A 27,791-nucleotide genomic window follows, 5' to 3' on the forward strand; every position below is an offset into this window, starting at 1 on the left:
GTTGCAGACTTCTAGGCCACTAGCTAACCAGGAGAGGCTTGGTGGGGGGAAAAAAGTCTTGCTACCAAATAAGAACAAAGGATATTTTATGTTTTAAGCACCTTCTCCCTTACAACAGCTGACTGTCCCAAGTGAACGGACCTCATGCAATGGGGTCCCGCTTCCCCCTAAGAGTCTGGGAAGCTGTGCCACATCTCCCTGTGTCTCGGGAAATCTACCTGCTGTTCTCTTCCCCAGGTGAATACTCTGTATAGTGAGCTTGTGGAAGCCCTGGATCGAAAAAAGGGCTCACTTTTTAATGAAGAGTGAGAAGTGCTGGGACAAGGAATCTGAGCGGGCAGGCTGCCAGCAACCTGAAGATGTTTGGCCCTGAGATGTTGAGCGTTTAAGTTCCTGCGAACTTTCTGCTAAGTTTTTGTTTCTGTTTTCTCAGGTCCTATTTTCATGTTGTTAGATGACATTTTCTAAAATAAAAGCATTTTGACTTTTACTGCAGTGACCAGCTCATTTCTGGGGAACAAATAAATTTTCCAAGGTACTGAGGATGTTATGTATTGAAATAGTCCCACATGAGAGCAGGATGAGTCATGCCCCATGTGAACAGAAGATGTTCATCCGAGTCTGACACAAGGTGCATCTCATTCCTGAAGGTCTCAAATTCGCACCACCTGAAGATGAACAGAGAACCATGGACTCTGCATCAGAAGGACCTTAGTCATTACCGGGCCCAGAATTGATCAGACTCATAAATCCGCTTGATGAGAATGGGTAGTCCCGTCTCTATCAGAGCATCTCTGTCCTATGACCCAGAACTCCCGAAATAGCTCAATCCCCCTTTTTTGCTAATTGGTAAAAAGCTCTTCCTCATACTGAACAGAAATTTGTCTTCCTGTAGCAGAGAAAGTCTGCTTTCTCTGTCCCAGATGCCCTTTGGAGAACTGAAGACAGATGTCAAGCACCTCCCTATCCTCCTGGCTTTTTCTTCTGGTCTCACATTCCCAGACCCCCTCAGCACGGTTCCTCATCTGATCCAGGCCCCTCACCTTCCGGGAACCAAATCCCACGTTCCAGTGAGGTCTGACCCACACAAGAGTTCAACAGCCTCATTCTGGCTAGACTTGCATTAGTGCAAGTAAGTGCAGGATCACATTGGCTTTTCCCCCCCAGTTGATTTGTATTAACAGTGTTTAACTTTTGATTTTGAAATCATTTTCATACTTACCGAAAAGATGCAGATAAGCACATAGAACTGCCATCCACCCTTCACCCAGCTTCCCTGTATGTCGACATTTTACCACATTGCTTTATCATTCTCTTTGTGTTTCTTTCTAAACCATTTGAGATTAATTGGTAGACATCTTGCTCCATGATCCCTTCATACGTCAGTGTGTATTTCTTAAAAACAAGGATACTCTTCTACAGGACCCCAGCTGAAATCAACAATGATGTGATTCCACTGTCTAACCCACAGGACCCCATTCAAATTTCCCCGATTGTCCTAATAAAGCCCTTCCTAAGTTCAGGAGCATAAGTTGCAGTTAGTTGTCATGTCTCTTTCATCTCCTACAAACGGAAATAATTTCTCATCCTTTCTCTTGTGACCTTGACATTTTTTTTAAGAGTACAGGCTAATTACTTTGTAGCATGAACCTCAGCTCCAGTCTGTTCGATGTTTCCCAATGATTAGATTCAGTGTAAGCATTTTTGGAAGGTCTGCAACAAGATTGATATGTTCTTCTTGGTACATTGTACCAACAGTCACACAATGTCAATTTGTCCCATTACTGGTTAAGGTTAAGATGGCGTGTCCCAGATACCCAGTAATTAATAAGTAATTGTGAAGTACATCGTGGAAGATAATTGGATTTTCTGTTCCTCATTAAACTTCTACTTCCTAGTTTTAGCATCCAATGATGAGTCTTGCCTGAATCCATTTTTACCATAATGGTTGCTAAATGTTGATTTTTTGCATTTCCTTTTTTTAAAAAAGATTTTATTTGACAGAGACAGCGAGAGAGGGAACACAAGCGGGGGAGTGGGAGAAGGAGAATCAGGCTCCCTGCTCTGCATGCGGGGGTCGATCCCAGGACCCTGGGATCATGACCTGAGCCGAAGGCAGACGCATAAGCGACTGAGCCACCCAGGCACCCGATTTTTAAATTTCCATCATTCTCACTTCATTTATTAGTTGGTGTTTTTTAGGTGGAATATTTTCTTCTCCCCCACTTACTCATATGTTTTAAATGTTTTAACACAGACTGATGGATTTCTATTTTATCCAGTGAGTTATAATCCACTTTATTTATTTATTTATTTATTAGAAACTATTTCTGGGGGCACCTGGGTAGCTCAGTTAAGTGTCTGCCTTTGGCTCAGGTCATGATCCCAGGGCCCTGAGATTAAGCCCTGCATTGGTCTCCCTGCTTAGCAGGAGAGTCTGCTTCTCCCTTTCCCTCTGGCCTACTTGTGCTCTGTCTCTCAAATAAATAAATAAAATATTTTTAAAAAAAAAAGAAACTATTTTCCGTCAACTTTATTTCCATTTGATTTGCCTTTGTGTACGAGCAACTTAAGACCACTCGGTGGAATGGGTTCCTACCCAGTCAGTGGCCTGAGCAGTGGGAGTTGCGGACCAGTCCTCAGCAGGGAACTACTGACTAGGCACAGAGAGGGTGTCTGTGACTTCACGTTGAGTAGCAGTGAACTCAGAAGCTGGACTCTTCCATTCACCCTGAAAGTCCTCCTGGGTCACAGCCTTTTCAGCGGCGGCCCACTCTTCCTTTTCAATTTCTCCAGGATCTCTGTAGAGGTAGAGATCAGGCATGACGTCCCATGGGTGTCCATAGGAGATGGTGCCACGCATGTGCAGAACTTCTAGATCGTCACTTTGCTGCTCAAAGCTGACTCCTCTGTCCTTGTGACACGTCCCATCTTCTGAACACTTCCTTACTTTGTCACCCAGTCAGATGTTCCTGCCTGGCTCATGCTGTATTTTCCCTTCCCCAGCACTGAAATCAGTAATTTCTCCAAGGATCCCTGGTTCCTTTTCATTGAGCATGGTAGCTAGTGCCCACGTTCTGGGGCACTCATTACTGGGGCACCATGTTTCTAGGTCCTCTCAGTGGATAGAGCTAGGAAATAGTATCCAGAGACCTTTTTTCTTTTTTTAAAGTGATCTGTACACCCAGTGTGGGGCTGGAACTCATGACTTTGAGATCAAGAGTTGCATACTCTACCTACTGAGCCAGCCAGGCACGCCCCAGAGCTAGGAAATAAATGTGTGTCTGTGTGTATACATCTACACATACAGGTGCAGATCTATAGATATACAGATATAGATACAATTGACCCTGGACAGAGGGTGACAATCCCTACCCAGTCAAAGCCCCACATAAAATTCTCTGACTTCTCAACTTCACTACTAACAGCGTACTGTTGACTGGAAGGCTTGCCAACAACAGTCAGTTTACACGTATCTTGTGTGTCTATTATATACTCTATTCGTACAGTAAAGTGAGCTAGAGAAAAGAAAAAAGGAAATCATAAAAAAATAATAAAAAGCCTATCTATGTACATACATAAAACAAAGTTCATACTGAGTGCCGTTCGGGTAAGCAGCTGACTCTTGGTTTTGGCTCAGGTCATGACCTCAGGGTCATGGGAATCTGCTTCAGATTCTCTCTCCCTCTGCCCCTCCCACTCGTGCTCTCTCTCTTTCTTTCTAAAATCAATAAATCAATCTTAAAAAAAAAGTTCATCTGATAAATCCATTGTCAATCCAACACCAGAGAATTTGTTCTAGCCTTCTTGCCCTTCCATATCTGCAACCCTTCCATATCTCCAACCCTGAGAAACCTGGCTCCCGTGAGCCCCAAATATCCACTCATTTGCTCAAGCTCTCTGTTCGAGAATGCTTCTCGCAACTATGTGGCTGTCTCCTCAGTCCTAACCCCACCAGCCTGACCATGAGAGCTGCCCCTTTGACCGGCCCTGGAAAACACACCAACCAAGCCATCGGCTGAGCCCACCCACCTGACTAGCAAGCATGTTGAGTCCCCAGCTAAGTCCCTGCCAAGGGGAAGGGCAAGGGACCACAGCCGGCATGTAAGCAGGCATTTCATACTGTTGGCTTACTTGACTTACTGTTTACCCTCCCCAGCCTTAGCTTATTCGTCCCGAGCTTTGAGAAGTCAGCCCAAGTGTCACTTCCTCTGAGAAACCTTCCCCTGACTGGGCTGGGTTCCTTTGTCATATGCTCTACTGGCACTCGATTTTATTCATCACAGTTTGTCAATATATATTTGCTCGCGGACCAAAATTGATTACTAGCTGTCTCTTCCAATAGTCTTTAAGTTCCGGAAGGGCAGCCAGTGCCCTGGTTTTCCTCACCGTTGTATGTCCCCCGTGTCTAGCACAGTACCTGGCACTTTCAGTAGATAGTTGTTGAAAGAATGAATGAAAACTCCTTTTGTCCTGTACTTCCCTGCCATTAGTTAGTGTCTCAGCTTGTACTTCCAAGTTTTCCCATCTGAGTGCTTTCGTCTCTATGAAATTGTTCTTGCCGGTTGTTCTTTTTGGGTGGAGTCTGTATTATGTTGTTACTCCCCTCAGACCTACTTTATGTGCATATTTGGTCAGCATGCCATCTAATATCTTTCTTTAAGAAGATTTTATTTATTTTTTTGGTCAGAGAGCACAGGCAGAGGGAGAAACGGGCTCCCCGCTGAGCAGGGAGCCCAATACGGGGCTCGATCCTGGGAGCCTGAGATGGTGACCTGAGCCTAAGGCAGATGCTTAACCGACTGAGCCACCCAGGCATCCCCTGTCTTGAGCTATTCTTAAGTAAAGGGCTTTCTAAAGCCATTGTGATCACTAGCTCCCTTCTAGGTGTCATGCAAGCCATCCCTTGCCGTAACATATTCTAGAAATGTGCCTGATTTGCATGATTAAGATTAAACCTACCAGTCTAAAGTTTGTGCGGCCTCCCATCTTCTCTTTATATTTTATTTTTATTTTTTCCCCATCTCCCCTTTAAAGAGGAGCATGTGTCCTTCTCTAGGCTTCCAGCATTTTTCTTATTCCCCAAAGATTACAAACACCAGTGCAGTGATCTCATTTACACGTTATCCCTCTCAACATCCTGAAACATAATTTGTCTGGGGCCAAGAGACTCAAAATCATTTAAAGCACCTTGCTGTTTTCTTAGAACTTCTAAAGTTACTCTGAGGGTTTCCTTTTAGCAATGTCTGCTTGACCCTTTCCAGGCTAATGGGCAGAGTTTGTGTGGCGGGCAGACCAAAGCGGAGTGGGAGTTCAAGAGGTCGTCTTTATCTTTGTTGTCTGTTGTCCAGTTCATGTTTAAGCTCATACCCTGCGGCACTATTGGAATTCTATTTTGCATGTGCTTATAATTTTAAAAACTAATTTTAGTTAAAACGTACTATCTGCCCCAACTTGCAGACTTCGAGGCCTCCTTCCTTTGCTTCCTAATGCAAACAAAAGTGAAAACAGCCTCTTTTTCTTATTCCTAGAGTTATCTCATTTGGGGCCAGGCCCTCCTGAGAGGATTTTGGCAGTTCTGTGTTACTGTTTCATATTCAGCGTCGGTCAGATGCCCTGCTTTTTCTGCCTTTGTCATGTCTCATCATCAAAGGATTCTCTGTGCATTTACATCAATTTCTTTAGATACCTTTCCTTTTATTTCTTCATTAAAATACCTCACCGTTACACGGTCAGAATTTAGTTTCTAAGGTCTTTCACCCTTTTGGAAGGATGGCCAAACAGAAAGTCCCAGAAAACGAAGTAGTCATGCATACCTACTCAGTGCTTAGCCCTTCATGTATGCTATCTCATCTAATTGTCATAGCAAGCCCAGGAAGTCAGCAGGGGCTTTCTATCATGGTGCCTTCCTCCTGTCTTTTCTTCTTTCTCCCTCCTTCCCTTGTCATCTCTGTAGAAAACTGAAGCCCAGAGAGTTTAAGTGACTTAAGCAAGGTCACACAGCTGGAAGAATGCAGAAGCGTGATTTAAAGCTAGATTTATTGGACTCCTGCTTTTGCTTCACCCTCATGCTACCTTTCTTTTCTCCGAGCCTTCTGAAGTCTGCCTTCCTGAGTTCTAGGGCAAAATGCCTTACTGTGTCCAGCCTTACGCTCTCACAAATTTTCCACTTCGCCAATCGGCCCTTCCATTACTGGTTCGAATTAGGACCTGAAGAACAAACGATCCCTCTTGTTGGGTTCTTTACTTTCTGAGGGGTAATATTGTCAGCAAGACAAGTAAACAACTTCTAAATGTTCTGCCATGAGGCAAATGAAACTAAGGACAACTCTGGACAGAGTCGTCATTGCTGCTAGACCTTGCCCTGGGCCATTTTTTGTGATCTGCACCGAGAGTACGTCATCCACTTCCCTCATCCTGCAGGCGGATGTGGGATGTACTTACACTGTAGTCCACCTGTTCTTTTCTCCTGTTAATGTCACTGAAACTTGGTAGCAGGCTCTGTCCTCGTGCTTGTGGATTTCTCTACAGATAGGACTACATGACCTCCCATTCTCAAGGCCATCCTTCTTTTCTTCTTTTTAAGATTTATTTAGTTGAGAGAGAGAGAGAGAGAGAGAGCAGGGGAGGGGGAGGGAGAGAAAATCCCAAGCCAACTCCCTGCTGAACGTGGAGCCCGACGCAGGGCTTGATCCCATGACCTGAGATCACAACTTGAGCCAAAACCAAGAGTCGGACGCTCACCTGACTGAGCCACCCAGGCACCCCAAGGCCATCTTTCTTCCTAAGACTATGTTCTTCCTGATGCCACATTCCAGTTGTAAGTTTCATTCCTCCAAGTCTTAATGAGTTAAAATTTCAGGTTTACTTCATAATGTTAGGTTGAACCATATGAAGTTGCCATTTGTATAGGCCCACGGTGGTAGAATATGGGCAATTTCATATGGTTCAACCCAACATATGTGCCGTGCATTGATGCAGAAACACCGTAAGCCATAAGTTCGACTTATGGTTCTTTTTGCAAATGCATTATTCTGTGACCGAATGGCCACCTCTTACAGTAGTCTTCTTGTCATATCTGATAGCATCCATAGTAATTGATTTTATAATATTATCAGGGCATTTTTCTGTTTTCCCCTCCATTTTCAATTTCAAGTTCTCTTTATCAGATCAGCAAGGCCCTGGGTGAACAGACTTTTTTTGTTCAGTTATTGTAGAGAACTCCGTTCGTAGCCAAGAGCCCAGCACTCTAGTATTTTAAACAATGGTCTGGACAAGTCCTATTCTAAAATTCCATCTCAGGGCACCTGGGTGGCTCAGTGGGTTAAGCCTCTGCCTTTGGCTCAGGTCATGATCTCAGGGTCCTGGGATCGAGTCCCGCATCGGGCTCTCTGCTCAGCAGGGAGCCTGCTTCCCTCTCTCTCTCTGCCTGCCTCTCTGTCTACTTGTGATCTCTCTCTGTCAAATAAATAAATAAAATCTTTAAAAAAAATAAAAAAAATAAAATAAAATAAAATTCCATCTCTACAGGCAGCCATTTCATCTTCCACATATTCTTTTCTTTTCCAAAGTACCAGTTTCCTTTTGTAAGAAGAAAAAACCACACATGGCCCCCACGTCCTTGAATTTTCTGCACACAACCTCATAGTCCTTGGATATGATTTCCATGTCTCCTTTGGGAGAACTCCTCCTCACCCCTACACGGGGGACACCTGATCGATTAAAAGATGGAGGAAGGTGAGGGATGCCTGGCTGGCTCAGTTGGTAGAACATGCAACGTTTGATGTCGGGGTAGAGAGTTCAAGCCTTGTGTTGGGTGTAGAGATTACTTAAAAATAAAATATTTTTAAAATAAGAGACAGAGGCAGGTGGAAATCAGAAGCATTTGTTTGATGTGATTGCTTTCCCACAGCTCTCTGCTACACTGCAATGAGAATACACAAAGAAAATATTCAGATATGTCTGCATTCTTCTGGCCCCTCCATGGTGTCAGTTGGGAAGTCACCAGCAATTCATTTGTCTGTTTGTTCGTTCATTCAGGCGGTCTTCCATTCATTCATCTGTCCACCCAAACAATGAGTACTTGTGGTCTAGACCCAGATCTTGCCCCCGATGAGCTTATAGTCCAACAAAGGAAGAGGTTAGGATTGCATTTACTGTATTAGAGTGATTACAATGTTAAAGCTAGAAAGTGAGGGGAGAGCACTGAGATTCCAAAGGAGGGGATGAGAAAGTGCTTAGTGGAGAAGGCTGAACTTGACTTAAAAGATATGTAAAATTTGAATGAGGGGAAGGGTATTCCTGGCCAAATATATGTGTATATAGGACAGTGTGGCAAAATTTGCACGCAGCGTTTCCATCCAAGGAACAGTTGAATGGTTCTGTTTATTTGCAGCATAGAGTGCTTAAAGGGGAAACGTGGGGGAAAGCTTAACAAGGTAGGTGGGAGACAGATTAGGGAGGATCTCAAATGTCTGGGCAAGGGTTTTGGACTCTATTCTGTAAGCCACTGAAGGAATCTGAGCTGGGGAGTGGTAGGGTGAGACAGGCTCTAGTAATATTAATTTAGGCAACAGTCTGCACATTGGATTGGAGAGGGAAGAGTCTAGAGGAAGGAAGGCTGATGTGGAAGACATTGTCATTTCCCTACTTCAGCGTTTTGTAAAGCCCCATGTTTTCATTAATGGCACTTATCAGTTTATAAGTATCTAGGTATTTGTGTGATTATTTGTTTAATGTCTGTCTCTTCGACAGGCAGCAGTATAAGGCCAGAGACTTGCCTGTTTTGGTCACTACTATATCCCCTGGTCCTGACACAGAGCATTGTTTGTTGAATGAATGAAAATAATGAAGAATTGGGGTGCCTGGGTGGCTCAGTTGTTAAGCATCTGCCTTTGGCTCAGGTCATGATCCCAAGGTCCTGGGATCGAGCCCACAATGGCCCTGTTCGGGGCGGGGTGGGGGAGCCTGCTTCTCTCTCTGCCTGCTGCTCCCCGTGCTCGTGCTCTCGCTCTCTCTGTGTCAAATAAAATCTTTAAAAAAAAAAAAGAAAAGAAAAGAACGAAGAATTGAAGTGGAACCATAGCTGTGAAAACAGTGATGGTGAATGTGAGGACTACCAGAGACTCATAATCTGAGATGATGCCCAGGTTTCACTTGTGGGCAGGAGACTGTTTTAACAGATGTCAAATAGGGCAGATGGGCTGATGAGTATGCGGCCCGTGAAGGTAGGAAATCTGGTTGCTTGGCGGCCGGACCAACCTTTGAGAACTCGGTTTCCATGGAGTGCTGAGGGCCAAAGCCGGACTGCGGAAACAAAGCGAGATGGGCGCTGGTACCTGTAGGCGAGGCAGCGTAGCTCGGCAGCACACACCCTGGAACCAAATGGCCTGGGTTCAAACCCTTGCTCTTCCCCTTCCTAGCTCTGTACGACCTTGGCCCAATCGCTTACCCTCTCCATGCGCCAGTTTCTTCATCTGTAAAATGCCTCTAACAATAGTCGTTGAGCTGTTGTAAAGAGTAGATGAGCAAATAAACATGCAAAACTCCTAGAGGGATGCCTGGTGCGGAATCAGTCCTTTCGAATGTTTGCAATTATTCGACTCTTGCCCTCCAGTACGGTTCTTTGTTTCCCTGCACCCGCTAAATCTTGACACCCTTTCGTCGTCCTCTTCTGCTCTGGGAGAGCTGTGCTTACCACCTCCTGGAAGTGTTTCCTTCGTGGGCTCCAGGGGGGCTCAGTGAGTTAAGTGTCTGCCTTCGGCTCAAGTCATGATCCCAGGGTCCTGGGATGGAGCCCTGCATCCCCGGGCTCCCTGCTCAGCTCAGCCCGGAGTGTGCTTCAAAAGAAAGGTTTCCTGCCTCTTCTGGGGCAGCTCCAGTGATGGTGGTTCTTAACTTCCTTTTTGTTTTCCATTCTTCGGCTCTTCCTAGTCTTGACTGTGGTTTTTATTCCCCTCTACCTTCCCTATTGTTTGTCATCTCTTCTCCAGAATCATCCAATTCACTTCCCGTGGGGTGGACCATAGTAGTCCATTGTCTCCTTCTTTGACATTCCTCTACTTAACAGCAGGGAGGTTTTCCCTGTTGTTGACCATTTTAGGATCTTTGAACTTTACCTCCTGATCTTTCTTTTCTTTCTTTATCTCTTTCTCTTTCTTTCTCTCTCCCTTTCTCTGTTTCTCTCTTCCTTTCTCCCTGCCTCCCTTTCTCTTTCTTTCCTTCCTTTCGTCCTTCTGTCTTTCTTTCTTTCAGTCTTTCCTTCCTTCCTTCCTCCCTTCCCTCCTTCCTGCTTGCTTGCTTGCTTTCTCTCTCCCTTTCTTTCTTCCTTTCTTTCCTTCTCTCACTCTCTCTTTCCTCCATGCCTCTCTCTCTCCCTTTCTTTCTTTCTTTCTTTCTTTCTTTCTTTGTCTATCTGTCTTTCCCTTTCCCACCCTACCTCCAGCTGCCTAGTAATTTCTCAACCTCTCTGATAAGCCAGAAGAACAAGGTTGTTCACAAACCTTTTTACTTCCTCAAGAAAAGTTGAAAGTTGAAAAGCTTGCATTTAGTGAAACGAGCACAAAGCCCCCGAACTGCTCCAACTGCAAGACAGAGATGGTAGGTCCTGGCCGGCAGGTCACTGGGACAGTGTCCATACGTCCCAGTTGGAGTTCTCGCACTCTCGCGTACAGCCGTCCCCCACACCTCCCTCACACTCCTCTCAAGTAGCTGTCACTCGGAAATCCTGCCAGGTACTGCTATCTGCCACTGTTAGGGCACCTGAACCCTCCTCACGAGGGCACCGAGTGGCCCGTCTGGCATGTCCACGCTCCTCTTTCCCTAGCACCATTTCTGTGTCCAGCTGTATGTAATCAGAATCTGCACCCTGTTCTGTGACAGCATTCCCCATTTTTTAAAAAGCTGTCCTGGAATCCTACCCCTCTTCCCAGCTGGGAAAGGGACATTTCCTCTGTCCTAGTCCATGCATCTCTTCTGGATCCTTTGCTGTCTCATGGCCGGCACCTGGCTCCTGTCTGTGTGTGATGTTCAGTTGTGCAAAAACCTAATGTGCTCACGTGCCATGCTCTTTGGCAGCTGTATTCAGACCTCCAGCCTTTGCATCACTGTCCCTTTGGGTTTTTTTGAACCGAAAATTTGCAAAAGGCACGAACTTTCTTTTTGTGGATTCATGGTGCACGTCCTTTAGAATTCTCTTTTATCATCACTGATAGGAGAGGCCCTAGAGCTCATCTGCGCAACTTCCTCATGTTTTAGATTAAGATAGTGAGGTCCAGAAAGAGGAAGTCATGCCACAATCATTTATTGAGCATCTGGCGCGTATTAGCTGCAGCGAAGAATATGAAGATACCAGATGCAACCCCAGCCTTCCAGAAGCGTTTTGTCTAGCTGGAGAAGACATAATGGGTGGCTAGCTACCACGAAAGGAAGAACAGGGCAAGTTCCGTAGAACCTGCTAGAGTGGCACAAAAGACAGCAAGGGGAAAGCTCTTCTGGAGTGACCAGTGACATCCTCATGGAAAATGGCATTTGAACTGCAGCCTGAAGGATTTCATAGATGTGGGGACTGGGCACACTCCAGACAAAAAGCCCAACTCACTGGTAAAAAGGCTACTATTCTAGGCTGGTTGGTAGAGAAACTTCAGGCTGAGCAGATTAGGGCCAGTGGAGGGTGGTAAATCCTTCCTTCTACCACATCCCACACCTGCTCCTCCACCGCTTTGATCCTACTGATCTTAAAAGTCTCAACCTGAACGTCACCTCCTCCAGGAAGTCTTCCTGGGGCACCTTCTCTTAAGCGGGTCCTCTCATTACATCATCTGTTGCTGCATCCCATGTATGGCCTTCGTGACATTTAGTGTGATGTGTAATTATATGCTTAAGTCACTGACTTGTGTGTTGCCCTCCCCCAACTATACTAAAAGGTCCTTGAGAGCAGGGACTATCTTCTTTGACTTGTCATTGTATTTTTAGCATCATGCAGGGCACCTGTCACTGGGTGCTCACCAGGTTGTGTCTCTGGCTATTGAGAGAGTAGGGGTAGTGATGAAAACAAAGGACCAAACTGAACGAATACGGTAAAGAATCAGCGCATTTTGGTAAGAGGTTGGAGAAAGAAAATTCATACTCACCACAGGTTTGGGCCTGGTCAAGTCTCTTCCCTCCGAGGCAGAGCCAAAGACCGGTGCGTTCCTTGTGCCTTTCGCTGCGTACCTGCTACACAATGGGTGTTGTGCTGTGAGCTGTGGGAATGCATGTGACTAAGTCACAGTTTGTTGCCTTCACAGAGGAGTTAAGGACAGGAAGACAAAAAGAGATAAGTGCAGTAAAATGTCCCAAGTGCGGCAGAGTGCGAGGAGGCAAAGCTGCTGTAGCTGGACAGCCCGTGCTTGACTCAGTCCTACGGGTTCCCAGCTGTGTGGCCTCCTTGGGCCTCTGTTTCCTCTTCTGGAAGAGGAGAGAACATGCGCATCATAGGGCAGTTTGGGGGGCACTAAGTGAAGGAAGTACAAAATGAAGGTCAGCTGTTACGAAGACGAAAGGTCTGGTACAGGGTCTCCCAGCACCAAGGAAGGGACACTCAAGTTGACCTAAAGGGTGGGAGGGAAAAGGAGGTGTTTCCTGAAAGGCAGCATAGGAGAGGAACTCCCTATCATCTATCTATCTATCTATCATCCTCCATCTATCTATCTATCTATCTATCTATCTCTGAGAGAGAAAGACGGAGAGAGAGAGAACACAAGGAGGGGGAGTGGAGGAGGGAGAAGCAGGCTTCCTGCCCAGCAGGGAGCGGAGGCAGGACTCGACCCCAGGACCCAGGGATCACGACCTGAGCCGAAGGCAGATGCTTCACTGACTGAGCCACCCAGGCGCCCTAGGAGGGGAACTCTTGAACTGAGTCTTAAAAATATTAAGAGGAGTCTTCTGGGCAAGCAAGACAGGGAGGCAGCGATGGGCAGAAAAAGAAGTGTGAGACTGGTGTTCAGGGCTGGAGCAGAGGGATGTGGGGAACGGTGAGGCAGGGGAGAAGGGCCGGGGCCTGGTGGCAGAAGGGCCGTGCTAAGGGGCTTGGACTTTTCTCTGTGGGTAGCAGGGCCCCATGGGAGGTGGAGAGCATCAGTGGCCGGTTCAGTGGGCTCCGTGGAGGACGACTGTGGGGACGGCAAGGCCCGTCAGGACAACATCCTCTGGCACCTGCCCTTCACAGCAAGTAGGCGGGTCCGAATCCTTGTTCTCAGGCCACCCACTTCCTGGTCCTTCAAAGGACACCGGGCGCTTCCAGTCAGCGTGCCCGCGCAGGGGCAGGGACAGGACCCGAGAGTTCATTTGTTCGCCCGTGGGTATCACACCGTGACCGTGGGCTCAGCTCCACAGGGAGGGTGCAGTCGGGGCTTCGCTGGGGAGGAACCGAGCGTGCAGGAGCCTCAGTGCGGCTCTTCCTTGTAAAGTGATGGGGGAGAGGCCTTTCCACGTGTGCAATTTGACCTTCGGGAAGTTACCTGTACGGCAACAGAATGTCCTAGAGGGGCCAGGGCAGACAGGGTCAAAGGATTAATGGGACTGAGGCCATGAAATACTGGGTGGGAATGGGCCTGAACAGCAGAGTTTGTGAATGCTGACACTGGATGGCTCCTGCCAGGGCCCAGAGAGCTTGGTGCGCTTCTCCCCAGCTTCGACCCTCGTTTTGGACCCACTCATCTCGTTTCTACAAGGGTTTCTCACACCTTGGGCTTTCAGGGGGTGGCACCAGGCAAGTGCTGTCCCTGTGGAAACAGCTCCATGGCATTTCTGCTTGAACCCGGTGTCCCTTCAGTCCCATCCTTTCTTGCTTGACCCCTGATCTCCGGGCTCTCCCCAGTCCTGCTGTCCGGCTCCCCACTTCCCTCTGCATCCCTATCAGCTTCGTCCCAGAGCATGACTTCCCCACGTTTTGTACGAAAGCTTTTGGCTTCATTTAGGTCATTTCTAGTGGCTCTTTTGCCTCAAGAGAAGGTTGGGCATTTGTATCTGGACAAATCTTTTTTTTTTTTAAGATTTTATTTATCTGACAGGGACAGACACAGTGAGAGGGAACACAAGCAGGGGGAGCGGGAGAGGGAGAAGCAGGCTCCCCAGCAGGGAGCCCGATGCGGGGCTCGGTCCCAGGACCCCAGGACCATGCCCTGAGCTGAAGGCAGACGCTTAATGACTGAGCCACCTGGGCACCCCTGGACGAATCTTTTTTGTTGTCGTCAGTATTGCCCAAGGAAGGGTTTCAAGTAAGGCTTGTCAGAGATGGAGAAAGTCAGACAGGGCTTGCTGGGTTGTCAGCAGCAGCAGAACCGGGGAGAGATCCCGGCACTGACTCCCGGGGGAGATGGGGCTCTAGCCATCTGGTCAGAGCAGAGCTTGGCGGAGGGGGCGGCGAGTCTACCTTGGGTGTTTCTGAGCTGCTCAGTGTCTCCCCCCTGGGGCCGAATTTTCTTCAGCTGAGCCTCCCCTAGGAGGAAGAGCAGCTGTCGACAGACTGAGCCTCAACAGGGTGGGGTGACAGGCCTGGCTCTTTGTTCCCTCTGCACTTGGCTGCTGGAGTCCCTTAAGCCCTCAAGGAGCATATTGGGGACTCCTTTTTGTTGGGCTGCCTTCTTGCAAATGAGAGAACATGTCAAAGGAAGCGCCCTGCGAACTGTAAAGTGCCACAAACTGGAGAGGAGTCTTCTCCCTCCTGTGGCTTGGCCGCATACGTCACGGCTTCTGACGAATGGTCGCTCTTGACCGCAGTCACAGACGTGGCTCACCGGGCTTTTTTCCGCAGAAGTTGCCGTGCCGTCAGCCAGGTTGCGCGTGCCTGCTCTGGAGCTCCTCTCTTCAGGGGGCCTGCCACCCGCTCTGCCAGCTGGGTCCTACCCTGGGCCCATCTCCACCCTCGTTTTCCCCTGAGCTCTCAATGGTTTCTAGAAATGCTGGGAGCCAGTAGGCCAGCTTTTTCTTGCTGTATTTGTCACTCAGGGCCCCGCTGCTAGCTTGGCCCCTGCTTTCTTCTCAACAAACATCTTTGCCGTGGCAGGTGTCTCCCATCTTGTGTACCTTTTGGGGAAATGTCAGCATTTTGCCACGGAGAACATGGACACGCCTCACACCCGGTTGGTGCTGTGAGGCAGTGTTTGTGGGCCGCAGTGGAAGCCCAAGCATATAGCTTTCACGAAGGACCCAGCACAACCACAGTGGTCTGGAAGCATTCAGAACACCTGACTCAGTCTGTGGATGGTCACCAAGTAGAGTCTTGTGAAGATTTTACTTATTTTTGAGAAAGCACGTGGGTGAGGGCAAGTGGATGGGTGAGGAGAGGGGGAAGAAGCAGAGGGGCAAAGGGACAAGCAGACTGTGCTGACCGTGGAGCCCAACGCAGGACCCGACCTCGTGACCGTGAGATCACGACCTGAGCCGAAATCAACAGTCGGATATTTCACCAACTGAGCCACCCAGGCGACCCTGAGCAGAGTCTTTTGGACCTCCAAGGTTGGAGACCTTCCCACGGCTCTGCGCCCACCTCCCTTCTCGACCCCATGAAGAAGGTCTCTGAGCCACACACAGTTCATTGCAACTATCGTTTATTAAAAAATATATGTCTCCTTGGAAGGAACACTGGTAAACCAACTAGTGTCATGCTTACTTTGAATCTCGATCTCCTTCCCTCGGAGGGGCAGCGGGTTGAGCATCACTCAGAGTACATCACTTAACATCTGAGAAATGACACCCCCCACTCACCCCCTCCTCACCAGAGTCGCGATTGGCCATCACATCATCCCTCTTTGCCTTCAATCCAGTGTACTGCCCAGGTAAAGCTGCTGCCCTTTCTTTCCCCTCATTCTGGGCCCCACGCTGTATAGTTAGCCTCATTGTGCTAGTAGGAGAACTGCTAACAGATTTCCTAAGTTTGGCTGGTAGCACTCTGAGCGTCTTGGACGTGGCATCGTTCACACCAGTCACAACGCCGCGGGCTGGGAAACCGTGGACTCAAGCCCAGGGCCAGGCATATCCACGCTCTTCTCCTGTGTCGTGCCCAGCGTGGGGCAAGGGAGGCGTGGGGGGGCCGCAAAAGAGCCTGGTGGGGGTGGGGCCTGAGCCACACCCACACCCCCCCCACGCTCCTGGTCAGAGAAAAACCAACTGGTCTCACCAGCAAGGGACTCTTAGCTCTGCAGGTGACGCGGACGGCCTGAGTCTACTCCCTTCTCGAAGCCACAGTAAGCTACCAGCTGTTGGTGTGGGCGCTGGGGGAGGGCGTATAGAGCAGCTGCAGAAAAAACCCAAATCCAACTTCTCATCACATGGCTGGCCAGGCCCACGGCACTCCCACCGTCCCAGCACCGAGCTGGCAAGGGACTCCCTGTCCCCGTTGGTGGGGCCCCACAGAGGGGCCTCAGGGGAAGCGGGCACATCCCGGGCTGCGAGTGAGGGCCCCTGCCTCCCCTCCGCGGAAAGGCTGGCGGCACCGGGCGTACCCACGGTCACAAGGCCCGGCTCCTCCACAATGTCATGAGCCTTTCAAACCCTTGTCAAATTGGAGTCTACGCATTCACTTAAATAGTAAAAGTAAAATTTGGAATAATGAAAAGGCTGACACGGTAGCACAACATGGTTTTGGTTTAACAGCAGCTTAAAAATGAACAAAAAGGAAACCTCTCATGCAGACACATCAGGTGGCAGGAAACAATAGGCAATGTCATCGGGAGCACTGTTGGCCATTCTCTCGCTTTCCGTCCCCCTGGACCGACTGTGCCTCCCGGGCGGCAGGCGGCAGCTGCCTCAGGGTCCCTTCTCCCACCTTCTCACCCCCCAGAGCCGAGGCCCACCGGCTGACCCATCCTAGAGAAAACCTCAGCTTTCGAGAGAATGACCAGAAACAAGTGCCCTTGGTACAGTAATTACTACCACTTTCAATCCCTCCCCAACCAGTTGGGATAGAAGATGCCATCTGATTGGAATATGAAAATTAAAGCATTTCTCTAATAACACAGTACCATTGATGAAGTCTCCATAGATTTTCTAGTCCAAATGTGTGTGAATATATATATATTATATGAGAGTGTATAATATATATATATAATAATTTCTATATATTTTATATAAATTACATATATATATCTATATATAAATAAGATACTTTCTGTCGCCATACGTTGCACCGTTCAGCGCTGCGTGAAAGCAGCGGGAGAGGCAGAAATGCCCGGGAGCCTCTCGGCACGCGGCACACGGAGCTTGCTTCACAAGCCGTGCAGCTGTCCGGAGCCTGGCTTTCCAGCAGTCCTCCTCTCGTCTCTTCGCTTCTGCTTGGTTTTTATGAAAACAATGACTCTGATGGATTTGCTCCTGTGCTAGCGCTTGGGAAAGGTCCATGCAGGAATGGGCAGAGTCACGTGATGAGTGAGATGGCATCATCCCCCAAAATAAACTAAAACCAAATGAAAATTTAAAAAAACAAAACAGGACTAGAAAACTCAATTTTGGGGACATATCTAAAAAAGGGGACAAGAACAGTAGTCATTTGTTCTCCTGGTGGGGACAGGAATGAAGAGGGAGGAGGGAAGAGGGACTTGATGTCTTCTGTTCACAAGAGAGTGCTTGGTGGGGATTCTTCAGAGTTTCTCAGGGGATGGGACCCAAATGTAGTGCCCAGACTGGTCCTCGATGATTTGTTTGATCTTGTTATAAATCTCTTCCAGTGAGTCACCCTGTACAATGGCTAAAGTAGAGGGGAAAAGAGAATTCTTACTGTGCTCCACAGCACCGTCAACCCGGCAGTCTAGCCTGCCCTGGCAGCCCCCAGCCCCAGCTCCACCTGGCAGAGACCCCGCACGGCCTAGGGCCACGACGGAAGACGGCAGGTGCTCTAAGCCCAGGGCTCAGTGTCATCTTGCCGAGACAGTAAGACTAAGTGGCAACGAACGAGAAAACGGATTGTTCAGAAAATGTTTACTGAGCACCCATTAGATTTCAGACCTCACGGCTCATGTCGCTCTTGGCAGCCGTGAGGTCAACAGCTGGTCATTGTAAACAGGCTCGGTAGAAGATTTGGAAAATCCCAGTTATCCGAAGAAAGAACCGAAAGAAACAGTTTCTAGCGAGAGGCAGAGCTCCTGGGGCCATCGCATCCACTCTATGTCAGAGGTTGGTCAGGAAAACTAGGACAGAGACGTAACAGTAAAGGGAGCTCCAAAACCCAAGGTCTGAGAGCACGGCTCTGCACCCTCTCCCTGCTTTACCTGCAACCTGCACAGAAATGTCACTGTGCTTTATCTTTTTTTTTTTTCCGTTTTTTTTCTTTAAACTCTAGTTAGTTAACCTGTAAGGGGATATTGGTTTCAGGAGTAGAACTGAGTGATTCATCACTTACATAAAACAACCAGTGCTCATCCCAACAAGTGCCCCCCTCATGCCCATCCCCTGTCCAGCCCCACCCCCCATCTCTCTCCCTGTGATTGTAAAGGCAAGCAACATATTGCAGGGCGCCTGGGTGGCTCAGTGGGTTAAGCATCTGCCTTCAGCTCAGGTCATGATCCCAGGGTCCTGGGATTGAGTCCTATGTCGGATCCCTGCTCTGCAGGGAGTCTGCTTCTCCCTGTGCCCCTCCCCAACTTGTTCTTGCAATCTCTCTCTTTCTCACTCTCTCTCTCTCAAATAAATAAATAAAATCTTTTAAAAAAATAAGAGAAAAAAAAGGTAATCAACATATTACAGAGAAACCGTAACAACCTTTTAGGAACGGACCTCAAACAGATGGCCATACGCACACACACACACACTGACAGATAACTTGAACATCCCCCCGAAGAATCATCATCATCAACCACCATAGATTTGGCACCTAAAACACGCAAAACCGAGGACTACACTGTGGGGAGGAGTTGGGAGGGAGAGAAGCAAAGTAACACAGGGAGCCTCTGATCTGGTAGGGACCTGAAGACAAGATGAACAAAATGATCCACGGAAGCAGCTGGTGGTGTGGTTGAGACTACAAACTGGCTAAACTCCTCTAGCTGGATGGAAGGAACTTGAGTGTTTTGCAAAGGCCTGACCTGCAAAGCATCCAGACACTCTGGACGGTGCCAGGTACCTAAGCCTTTTGGAGACACTTACAGGTGTCAGGCTGTTCCTGTGTTACCGGAGCCAGGCAGCAGGGCTTCTTACCTGTGAAGTATTCTCCAAACTCCTGCTCCAGTTTCATGGCTTTATCAAAGATCTTATTTGCTTGTTCGTATGTCTGCCGTCGGTTCATCTCCCTGACAAAGACAGAGAAGAAAAATGGTATCAAATTGGATTCTATGTGTGCATTTGTTTTGTTTTTGAGAGACAGTGCACAAACTGGGGGTGGGAGGGGCCAGGGGAAGAGGGAGAGAGAATCTTTTGTTCTAAAGATTTATTGATCTATTTTAGAGAGCACAAAGGCAGGGGGAAGGCCAGACAGAGACTCTCCAGCAGACTCCCCGCTAAGCACGGAACCCGAAGTGGGGCTCGAGGTTGGGCTCGAAGTGGGCCTCGATCTCATGACCCTGGGACCGCAACCTGAGCTGAAACCAAGCGTAGGACGCTCAACCGATGGAGCCACCCAGGCAGCCTCTGGATGCTACGTTTTGATTACCACAAAGGACTGCTCCCAGGCTCCCTGAAAATCCGCTCAGCTGCCCTCTGAGAGCAGCAGTGGCCCACGGCTCAACATCTTCCCCAAACCTGGCAGATTTAAAAGCACGACCGGAATACAGGTTCGGGCACTCACATCAGAAGGAGCCCTCAGAGTGGATGCAGACCTGCCTTAGAGCTTCCATGGCGTCCTACCCCTGCCCAACAAATCAGTTTATTTTCTTGTTCCTTTCCAGGGCCCTCTCCTAGCTGGGAGAGTCTGAAACTCGCAAATACTCACATAAGTGCTTCAATGGACTTGGGCTTGATGAAAATGGCAATGGGGTAAAGTTGTGCTTGCTGCAGCCTCTTGATAGCATTGCCGGAAACATCTAAGATGCAGTGCTTGCCCTGAAAAGGCAAAGACTTGTTATCAGCCCACCCGGTCCCTGTCTACCCAGCCCCAAGCACTTACCCAGTGGCAACACAAACATCTGCCTGGCGGGGGCGGGCACCCAGGGCCACCCAGAGAGGCCTAGAAGATTCTACCACTGAGGCACCCAGGCCCCACATTTTGCTCCGCCTAGGCCTTTTCTGGCTAGGCCTATCTGCAGAGGGGTCACCAGTCACATCGGTGATACGCTGGGGAGAGCTGCATGAAGGAGATACAGCTATCTCCATCCAGGGGCTGAGAACACGCAGAGCCAGTGTGCTGCGTGGTTGTGGGCCCCGTGCGGGAAGGAGCCGAACCCTAACGGAATGCGAGCGGGAACATTTCAGTTTTTCCTTTGAGGGTTATATTTAGCAAGGCCATCTCTTCTCTTCTTACCCTCTCTGCAACTGCCCGCACTGACTGGATGCTGGTCCCATAGAGATTATCGTTAAATTGGCCTGCTTCAATGAACTTGTTGTCCTGAATATCCTTCTCCATCTGTTCTCGGGAGACCACAAAGTGGTAGTCTTGTCCATCCACCTCATTATCACGCCGAGGCCGAGTGGTATCTGGAGGAAGAAAAGAAATGCTCTGTGGCCCAAGGACAATGACCTGCTCCAGGCCAAAAGAGATGACCCGTTCCTCTCTCATGTGGGCCTCAGGGCCACTCCAATATTTTCCAAGTGAGTGGGCAGATGGGCGGGGGGAGAGTAGCTGGAAAGAAGCGTGTCTTGCCTACTTCTCTTGTAACCAGCAGGGCTCACACACAGGGAGCTATTTGCTTTAGTTTAAACTCAACCAGAAAGGTACGGTTTCCTGGGTCAAAAGCTGGCAGAAGATGCCAAATGAGGCATGGGAGCCAGCGAACGTAACAAGCTGTCCATGGGGCCATGCCAACGCCACTTGGACCAGGCACCCCATTCGCCCAATCCTTCCTGACCATCACTACTCAAAACTTCTCTCCAAGGGAGGAAGCAGGCCAGCCTCATGGCTTAGGCCTCCCAGCCCCACCAGCCTTGTGGGAAAATCTTCCAGAGCAGCAGACCCTGTTCCCAGAGAATCCGAGCACCTGGCCCCAGAGCCTTTCCATAAACATCCGAGTAATCATTCCCGGCGCACTCACACCTCCCTTCCAAAACTGGGGCTCTTACGTGGTACACAGGAGCCAAATTTATGCGGGAACTCCGAGATCAGGTCATCGTTGACTCTGTCCTTCATCGGGCCCAGGATGATCACAGGCCTTGCATAGTGAACTGGAGAAAGAGAGCATGGAGGTCATGAGCAAGGCCTCCCACCTGACGGCCTCTTCCATCTCCACGCCTGCCTAGAACACCGAGGCTCTGGAGCCGCCACTCAGACAGGGCAGAGTGTCCGTGGCTAGTCCCTGGCTTTTAACTACAAAGACATCAAAGAGCCTTTAATTTGAAAATATCTCAGTCCAAGGCAAGTCTGAAATCAGAAGCATCTCCCCTTCCAACAGATTCAGGAGCAATCTCTGTACGGGCACCAGCAGCTAAGCAAGGTTTTTTCCTGAGAACCCACTACAGGGAGGGACTGGGACCTTTCTTTTGGCAACAGTCACACCCGCTGAGACGGACCCTTTGCCCTCTTTGTCAACCCGTCCTCTGCTCTGGGAGGCACCCTGGCAGAAAAAAGGTATGGTGAGGGGTACACACTGGGTTTCCTTTCCCCTTTTCTATAACACAAGGAAGACATGGGCAAGAAGGAGCTGCCGGGGGTCCGCACATGAGGCGAGCCCCGCCCTCCTGCTCCCGAGTGCCCTTCCCTGTGCTGACACAGCCCACCACTGCACTGGGCCCTGTGGTCACGAAACCAGCTCCAAGGCAAGACTCTCAGAAGGGGACTTACTTTCTTGCCGTGTCACTGGCTCATAGGACAAAATCGCATCCTCTTGTCCTTCTGCAACAAAAAAGGGAGACACGTTAGCACTTTGTAATTGGCTTCCCTGCGTCCTGGACCCCCTACAGCATTCACCTCACCCCCACCTCTGCCAGAAAACAGCTTTGTCAGGTGGTACTTGCTACCACATGCCTTGTGGGCCTGTCTGCTACCCATCAGCAAGAGAGCACAGGAAGCCCTTCACCATCCCTGGGATGGGAGTCAGGAGTCCTCTCATTCAGCAAAACATAGCTGACCAAAGGGACGTGACCCAGAAGCCATGAAGCCTCCACCGAAAACCACCCCCATTTCTCAAGAACTGTTCTTGTAGTCAGTAGTCAACTGTGCTCAATTACGCTCTTGTTCTGGTAAGAACCACAGGGAGGCTTCAACTGGATGATAAATGCTGCCCATGTCCCCTAATCTGCAGGCAGGGGAATCAGGGCACTAATGAAGGCTAACTTTGCTCTTTTAAGGGTCTGTCTATCCCCCTTGCACTGATGAAATACCCAGATCAGTGGCTCAAGGCTGGGCTAAGGTCCCGAGGCCCCTCAAAGAGCAATGCCAAGCCCCGCTTTCTCCTTATGGTAGAACTCCATACACCCTAGTGATGATGAACTTTTCCTAAAATAGTCACCAAGCCACTTGGTTCTGGGTGTCTGGGTGCCACAGGGCTGATGGCAGTGCAGGGAAAGGCAGCAATATTTGCATCAAGCCCCAGGATCCTCGTTCACAGGCTTCCTCTGAGCCTAAGACTCGTGGGCAGACTGTACAAGACCTCTAGCCACAGCTCCTGAGAGGCCACTGGTCCCAAAGTTCGTGGGGTTCCACCTGTGGCTTCTCTGGCTTGGTCACGGGATCTCAGAAGGAAAACTGGGCAGCTACCAGGTTGCTTAACCCAGCAAAAGGACAAAGACACCGAGCCTTGACCCGGGAGGTCCTAGAGACCCGCAAAGGCAACTCAGGACAACATCCCACAGGAGCCATTTGTCTTTTGGTCTCTAAGCAAATCTATAAAACTGGCAGCGTTTATAGCCCAGGAGGCCCCACGGCAGGGATTTACTCACTGGCACCTCACCCTTCCCAGGGCCCCTGGGACGGCTTTAGGTCGGGTCCTGGCCAGAAGTGCAGGCCTTATACTCTCCTTTAATTCATGGCCTAAATCCCACCCCATCAGGACAGAGTGGCCACAGCATTTCCAGGATCTCAAAGTGTACGTGGCTAAACGAAGCACTAGCCTCTGAACAGAAATGGCAGCCATGCAATGCTGGAATGAGGATGGCTGGGACACATGGTAGAGCTACACAACATGGGGGAGAATGACACACACTTACTGGAACTGCTTTCGCTGTCACTGGTGTTGGATGTCACTCCCTCTGCAAGCCAACAAGAAAAAGACTCTGATTCAGAACACACCACTGAGAGGTCACACGCGGCACAAAACTCAAATCCTCCAGGAGGCAAGACACTGAACTGCCAAGCAAGCCAGGCCACAGGAGGCCTGCCACATCCGGGCTACCAACTGGGAGGCAGAGCGCCAATCCTGAGCCCCTGGCCACGTCATACTTGTCCCCAGAGCCCTCTCGGTCCGCCAAGTCCCTCCCGATACACTACAAGCCTTCCATTCTTCAGCAGCATCCTCTTCATCTGAATCAAAAGAACTGACCTGGAGTGTTTCCAAATCCTATCTCAAAATGCATCTCCCAAGGCTAATGACAGGAAAGGAAAGGCAGCAACAGCAGCAAAGAGAAGTCCCCTCCCCCAGACAGAGCCCCTGAAGGACAGAGTTGTGTGGTGCTCCAGAACTAAGAGGCTAAGCACAGGGAGGCTGAGCTGTCACCGGGGACTGAGGCTCTGACCGTTTGGTGGGACCAACAGCCCTCCTGCCACCACTATCATCTAGCCTCCTCCTCCTCCTTCCTAGCTTGGCCTCAGTGGTGAGAGAGGATGCACCTTCATCCACAATCAGAGACCACAGAGACCAGAAACACGGAATGCTGGGAGGCCAAGACAATCGTCCAGTCTCAGACCGCTGGGACACTCCGCATCTGAGTGTGGGCATGGCCACCATGCTCAAAGGAGACACAAGGTGCAATATGGCCCAAAAAAAGGCCACTGCTCCCAAGAGGACAGGCAAATGAAAATGAAACATGAACACAACAAACAATGGACAGAGACACTGCTTGTTTCAGCCAAGATGACACTGTTCCAGACTGTGATATGCTGTGGCCCCGTAGGAAGGACTGGATGAGTCGCCATCCCAGGCGAGTTCCTGAACAATCCCCTGAGGAAGCTCCTTTCCCTTTATGCCTTTATTATTTATTGAAGGAGAGTATATGCTCACAGAACCTGCCCGGCACAGCCACGTATACATGCCCCTCCATGCAGAGGGGCTGCTAAGGTGCCGTCCTCTTGGCCCCTTCATTTTCCACTCTAGAATTATTTTCTAGAGAGGACAGGTCAGAGTTTGCCTGAGCTAAGGCACTAGATATATATGTACATATAGTCCATAGGTGCCGCTGAGACCCCCCACCAGCTCGGCGCCTTAGAGATGCTCCATGGAAAGCCAGCCCACAGCTGTTTCCTGAGGCCCGTGGGCCTGCTGGGATGTCCCAGATGCGTGATGGGTAAAGGGCTTCACAGTACTCTTGTCCCTAGTTAGAGAGACCAAAACAGCTCATTCTTAAGCCCAGTTCTTTAGTGCTGTGTCACTAGGAGAAGCAGCCAACCAGTACCCCTCACCTCAACAATAGGCTAGAGATGAGCTGAGTGGTCACCCCTGGAGAAGTACTTCTTGCCCACCTCATTTCTAAGGTGGGGGGCCAAGATGGCTCCCCACCCCTTCAAGGTACAAAAGGAAAACACAGACGTGAATGATAGGCTTTTATTAGGGTACCAGGGATCCAGACAAAAGTGTGACATTCAGAGCCACTTATTCCTTCTCCTGCTATGGTGTCAGAGTGCTGACAACATTGTCCTCCCCTCACCCTTTGCCCTCACCCACGTTCCCTACACCCCCAACCCCAGCATGTCCACTCATGCCAGAAATATAGTTAGTGGTGTGTAAGTTTGACTTACTCAGGTTCTTTGCTCCATAATAATCGTCACTTAACCCAGGGAAGTCCTGATTTCACAGACAGCAAGGACAAAGAGAGAGGGAAAGAGGGAGGGAGGGAGGGAGGGAGGGAGGGAGGGAGGAAAAGAATTGGGACAAAAGAGGAAATAGAGAAAAAAGACAAGGGGAAGGAAGAATACAGAGCCAGGTAAGCATTAGTGACAGAAGTATGAAATACTATGAAGACCTATAATTATAGTGAGGTTAAGAATTTTGCTATAGAAAGAACACCCCAGAACAGATAAGATACGGGTACTTCATACTGCCAAACTTGCTGCCATAGGGCCTTGGAGCAGACTACATTTCTGAGGTGGTCTACAGTCTACAGCCCAACAGGACAGAACAGGTAGACTGTTCCATCTGTTCCAAGGCTCAGAGTACCTGCTTTGGCTGAATTTGTACTTACAAAGCCCAGGTCTCTGCTCTGTCCATGTAATCGCCATTTCCCTTGGAGGGTGCACCAAAGACCAGGCAGAATTATCATCATCCCAAGGAGCTTTTGCCTAATAGTGACTCACTCTGTCCAGAGCCTTCAGGGAAAGCTTCGTGCAGTGTTAGGTATGGCCTTCAAAGCTGGCCTGGGTTGGGCAGACCACAGGGCATGAGCTCACCTTCTGAAGAATAAGCACTAGGTGGTTTCAACTCTCACCCAACAGGCAGCCCCTGTCCCTCAGCTGGGCCGCCCAACGGCAAACCCTCCCCAGGCTAGATAGAGCACAGAGGTTTGGAGGCTGACCTGGTGAACTGCGCTGACCTCCCTTCAGACCGTCTCCCACTGCTCACAAGCAGAACCCACAGCAGCTTGTGCTTCTACTGAGCTACCCAGGATTATGGCCCATCACCCCCATCTGCATGAAGGCACCCTTGGATCGACTAGCTACCACTCTAGATAGTGATGACCTACGTAGACCATGACCATACATCAGGCTCGCCTAGACAAAGTCCCCCGCCAGTCCCAACAGCCTAAGACCCCAAGGCCCCTCCTTACAAGGCGGCAGAGGAAAGGCTTACAATTCAGCAGGATGATTAATATATGAGAAGTGTCGCACCAACTTGACCTGGTGTTTAAGGTAAGGGCCAGAACAGTTAATTTCTGAGGCATATGGTAAAATACGAACATTTCTCAGGATCCACAACATTGGTTCTGAAAAGTCAGCTTATGGCCTTTCCTACCATTTGCTGTTTTGCAATAAATCTTTCTTTAGACAATGTTGAGTAATCCCCCTTCCACATCAATTCCTTTAGGCAGAAAGGATTTTATTTTGAAGGCTGGCTCTGTATCTGGGATGACAGTGAGTCTGCTGGAGCCGGGAGGACATCCTGGGTGCCTATGCACATGCATGTAATTCAGGAAGCAGGTCCGACTCTAGGTGTCCAGGGAAGAAAAGGCTCTTCTCTTAACACAGATGAGTAAAGTTAAGGGAAAGAAAACACAGGAGGAAGAAGCCAGGAGAGCAACACTGAGTCCCTAGACCTGGTTGTCTTGAAAAACCATTCTTCTAAAACTGCTACTGGGGCTGAGAACTGATGATGACCCCAGCAGAGCTTCGTCTGGCACCCCCAACGCCAGTGCCAGGGATGCCCTGGTAGCCAGCCTTGGAACCAGTTGGTCCTTAGAGCCTCCAACATTCTTTCGGAGTGAGCAGCTGGATGAGAGAGACCCGCTGTCTCCCTGTGCAGGCCAATCTCTACACTGACTCTGTAAATAAACAAGGACGCACGTGCACACACACACGCACCCACTCACACATGGACAGACGCGCGCGCGCGCACACACACACACACACACTTTCCCCATCTTCTCAGAAGGGGAGGTGCAACTGAGGAAGAGAGGGCAGGGCTGTGGACAGTCTGCTCTCTGTACCCTGCTGCTACTTACGTTCCTGTATGCTGCTCTCCTGGGCCATGTTTTCTTTGCTCTTGTAAAATGGAAACTTTCGAGAGAGGCGGAAACTCTTTTTACGTTTCGTTTTGATCGACTGTGAAAGAACATGAAGATGGAGGGGAAGGACAGAAGAAAAAAAAAAACAGAACAATGGATTTTAAAGCATGCAAGAAAAACTAAAATGGAGACAATGGTGAGCTAAATAAAGACCATCTCTCACAAATGGAATCTATGAGATTAAATGAAAGTTGATGTAAGAGGAAAATCATGTTTACAGGAAAATGTTGTAGGGATGTTAGAGGTTTCTACCTAATCCAGACTCACAGCATTCACTGGCACTTTCTAAAGGACAAAGGTCATTGGAGCCTCCTGGACACATGCCCTAAGGTGCCACTGATACTCACAGAGTGATCTACTCTGTGTCTCTCTTCCCTCTAGCGCTCCAGAAGTTCTTTGGCCTGCAAAGCTCATAGAAGAAAAGGGGTGAATGACTGAGCCCTCATGCCTCACTGGTCTGAAGGGAGGTGGTCGGAGCTCTGAGGCCAGCCTTCCTCGCTGGGTAACAAGGCCAGGTTCTGCTCAGAGTCCCCACAGCTCTGACAGGGTCTGCAGCTAGGGAGATACCCACAGATGGCTTCAGGTACCCGGAACAAGTCAGCCTTTCCAGACAGTCCAATTCCAACACATCTTCAAGAGCCAGTAACCCAGGGGGAAGGAGTACAGACTGGACACAGAGTTTCAGTGCCCTCTCTCTGCTTTCTGAAAAGCAGCCAGTGTTCTGATAGGACAGAGTCAGCCCCCTGAAAAAGAGATATTCTGTTGTGCTCCCCAGTTCTCTTAGCCAGCAGACAGACTCCAAG

The 27,791-nt window shown here is 49.3% G+C and overlaps 2 protein-coding genes across 8 annotated transcripts in view; one reads left to right on the plus strand and one right to left on the minus strand.

Moving 5' to 3' along the window:
- TEX11 (testis expressed 11) overlaps positions 1-377 on the plus strand; it is a 292,212-nt gene extending 291,835 nt beyond the window's left edge. For both annotated transcript variants that reach the window (XM_032847753.1, XM_032847754.1), the window contains one exon: positions 238-377. In XM_032847753.1, the coding sequence (XP_032703644.1) occupies positions 238-309 (72 nt within the window). In that variant the 3' untranslated portion in view covers positions 310-377. The remainder of the gene's footprint in view (positions 1-237) is intronic.
- A 16,185-nt stretch (positions 378-16,562) lies between these two features.
- DLG3 (discs large MAGUK scaffold protein 3) overlaps positions 16,563-27,791 on the minus strand; it is a 55,084-nt gene continuing 43,855 nt past the window's right edge. For 3 of the 6 annotated variants that reach the window (XM_032847770.1, XM_032847772.1, XM_032847773.1), the window contains 8 exons: positions 26,926-27,025; positions 23,266-23,307; positions 21,902-21,952; positions 21,184-21,285; positions 20,429-20,601; positions 19,901-20,010; positions 19,171-19,262; positions 16,563-17,725 (listed from right to left, as the gene is read on the minus strand). In XM_032847770.1, the coding sequence (XP_032703661.1) occupies positions 17,619-17,725; positions 19,171-19,262; positions 19,901-20,010; positions 20,429-20,601; positions 21,184-21,285; positions 21,902-21,952; positions 23,266-23,307; positions 26,926-27,025 (777 nt within the window). In that variant the 3' untranslated portion in view covers positions 16,563-17,618. Of the gene's footprint in view, positions 17,726-19,170; positions 19,263-19,900; positions 20,011-20,428; positions 20,602-21,183; positions 21,286-21,901; positions 21,953-23,265; positions 23,308-25,009; positions 25,056-26,925; positions 27,026-27,791 lie in introns of all 6 variants that reach the window. The other 3 variants (XM_032847769.1, XM_032847771.1, XM_032847768.1) reach the window with 3 other exon arrangements.

The sequence above is a fragment of the Lontra canadensis genome, unplaced genomic scaffold, assembly GCF_010015895.1.
Source record: "Lontra canadensis isolate GAN:19392208 unplaced genomic scaffold, GSC_riverotter_1.0 scaffold193, whole genome shotgun sequence".
In the NCBI taxonomy this organism is placed as follows: Eukaryota; Metazoa; Chordata; class Mammalia; order Carnivora; family Mustelidae; genus Lontra; species Lontra canadensis.